At 38.9% G+C, this 2583-nt stretch overlaps 1 protein-coding gene across 1 annotated transcript in view; it reads left to right on the forward strand.

Moving 5' to 3' along the window:
- Nucleotides 1-832: 832 nt before the first annotated feature.
- slc12a10.1 (solute carrier family 12 member 10, tandem duplicate 1) overlaps nt 833-2583 on the forward strand; it is a 39736-nt gene continuing 37985 nt past the window's right edge. Inside the window, exon 1 of the mRNA XM_015019782.1 lies at nt 833-999. Within this exon, the coding sequence (XP_014875268.1) occupies nt 833-999 (167 nt within the window). The remainder of the gene's footprint in view (nt 1000-2583) is intronic.

Consider the following 2583-nt stretch of genomic DNA (forward strand, 5'->3'; position numbering starts at 1 on the left):
TCTCTCTCTCTCTCTTTCTTTCTTTCATTCTTTCTTTGAACTTTTTATTTGACATTAGACTGAATAACTCTGTTTCCAAATATTTGTTCTTTACTTCTCATTTGGGAGACTTAAACTTGAAGAATTTTTGCATGTGAAATTCTATTTGCCAGAATTTGTCATATTATTACCAATTATGATCCGAGTAAAAACATCACATTGTTAGGGGAGTTCACACCGAAATAATATATCATGAAGCATATACAAATTTCACTTATTTTGTGCGCTTAGACCAGTGTTTCTCAACCCTGGTCCTCACCGCCCCCCTCTCCTGCATGTTTTAGGTATTTCCCTTCTGCCACACACCTGAATTGTATCTCTGGGTGATTAACAGGCTTCTGCAGTACTTGATGGTCATGCAATCGTTTGAATTAGCTGTTCTGGAATAGAGGCACATCTAAAACATGCAGACCAGGGGGGCGGTGAGGACCAGGGTTGAGAAACACTGGGTTAGACAATGAAAACTACACTATGTGCCATATGGACTCTTCATAGATGATGTCAAAAAGATTAAAAACTAAAGAAAATGTCAATATCTGTTCCATATTGTTTATTTTGTGGCATTACAAAATTCTATTTACATTCTTTAAATATTAGCAAAATATGCAGTGTTCCTTTAAGATTTTTTTCTCTCATGTCTCTTGTTAATCATGATTTTGGTCAGAAAGTCTAGCATGCTGATAAAAAAAATAAATAAATAATAAACAAAGTAATTTGTTAATTTAGTGTATTCTAGTCAAATGACTTTTAGTATTACTCTGTATCACTCCACAGGAAGCACAAGGACACGTTGATGGGGCAGTTTGCGTCCAAACGTAACGTACTGGCCGGGGGTGTGCACTTTTCCACCAATGAGGAGGGACCTCCCAGGTACTCCTCACACCACTTTGATGGCAGCACCGCAAATCAAGGCAATGGGCTCCGAATCCCTCCCACCATCGTCGTCGATGAGGAGTCCAGGTTGGTGCTGTCATTCATAGGCATAAATCCCAGGGGGGACGGAGGGATACGGACCCTCCCCCCCCCAATCTTGGAAAAGTGTAGAATTGTCCCCCCAACGAAATCATGGAATAAACCCTTGTATTTAAACAATATCAATATAAAAAAGGCAATAGAAACAAAGAACTAAGCCATTCATCTAAGAAAAAAAAAAAGAATGAATTTTTAGGTCCCCCCCCCACTATTGTTAGAACAATGGATCAGTCCAAAGTGAAGGAGGAGCAACAGCTGCGCTGCTAGCTGTGGCTCTGCAGCACTAACAAAAAACCCTCCAGTAAGTAAATACTTAAAGCAAAAGACATGTAACACGTTTTATTTACTTTCACTGCTCAGGAAGAAACACATTGACAATAAAAATTAATCCAGTGTTTTTTATTTCACTACTTTGGCTGAATCATGATAAACTACCACCTTAAGCCTTGGAAATCAAAGCTAGCTAAACTGCTACATTGCTTTCATAGACTTAGCTCCTTTTTCTGTCAAAGGTAGCCAATATTTCAATTATATTTATCTCTCTAACTCCTACTTTCATAAGAAGAGTTTGAAACAGGAGGGAGCAGCTGAGCATTCCCACTAGCCGATGGCTCTGTATGGGAGCCGAGAGCAGAGGAACCATTGCAGCTGACAGTAAAAAAGCTTGGTAGCTCTTGAATTGCTACAAATTGGAGCTGTATGTTCCTCAGCCCACTGGCTGCAATGTTGACACGTTGAGATGCCATGAGACCTAAATTTTGAACATCATGGTATGGAGTGTGCCTGTTTTCGATGTCTGGCATATAACCATTCATTTTAGCTTATAACTGGTTATATTGATCCTGTGTCCAGACAGAGGGATAATCAGTAGCCCAGCATCATGACCTGTTTGTTCTGAAGATCCTGCAGCTTCCAGTTCATCTTCCTAACATGGCGTCTCCTCACCCTGACTCTCATACTGATAGGAGGAACCACAGAACTTTGTTAAGTTAAAAGCACATCTTCTGAAGTTGGGATATTTTTCCTCCAACTGGTTCCAAAGGAATCACCTCAAACCAGATGTTGGACTGGATTTTATTTCAATGTCATTTGTGAATGTTAGTTTCTTATTTTCAACAGTGGAGCTATAAAGGTTGAAAAAGGTTATCATTTAAGTCTCATCAATATTTCCACAAAATAAGAGGCAAAAAACCCCAAAAAGTTTGATAGAGGAAAAGCCTCTCATGCTCTGAGCTCAAAATAAGATGCCAGAGAGCACCAAACATTCTTTTTTAAATATTAGACAATTTAATTTCACATAATTATCGCGGTAGAACCCATTTGCTTGTTAAATACTTAATGAAACATATTTACCATGATTAATGTTTGTTGTGAATGACGTATACTCACAGACGAACGAGATAATTAGTCCAAGTTTGTCGTTTATTGAACGTTCAGAAACTACAGCGGCTGTGATGCACTAAGGCAAAGAGGTAAACAAAGGTAAACCAACCCGAACAGGTGATCAACTCAAAACCACTCGTACCTTTTTATTTTCTCTCTCTCTCTCTCTGTCATTTAAGCACATCCGTT

The sequence above is a fragment of the Poecilia latipinna genome, unplaced genomic scaffold (assembly GCF_001443285.1).
Source record: "Poecilia latipinna isolate Pla-1442-1.1 unplaced genomic scaffold, P_latipinna-1.0 Scaffold2483, whole genome shotgun sequence".
NCBI lineage: Eukaryota > Metazoa > Chordata > Actinopteri > Cyprinodontiformes > Poeciliidae > Poecilia > Poecilia latipinna.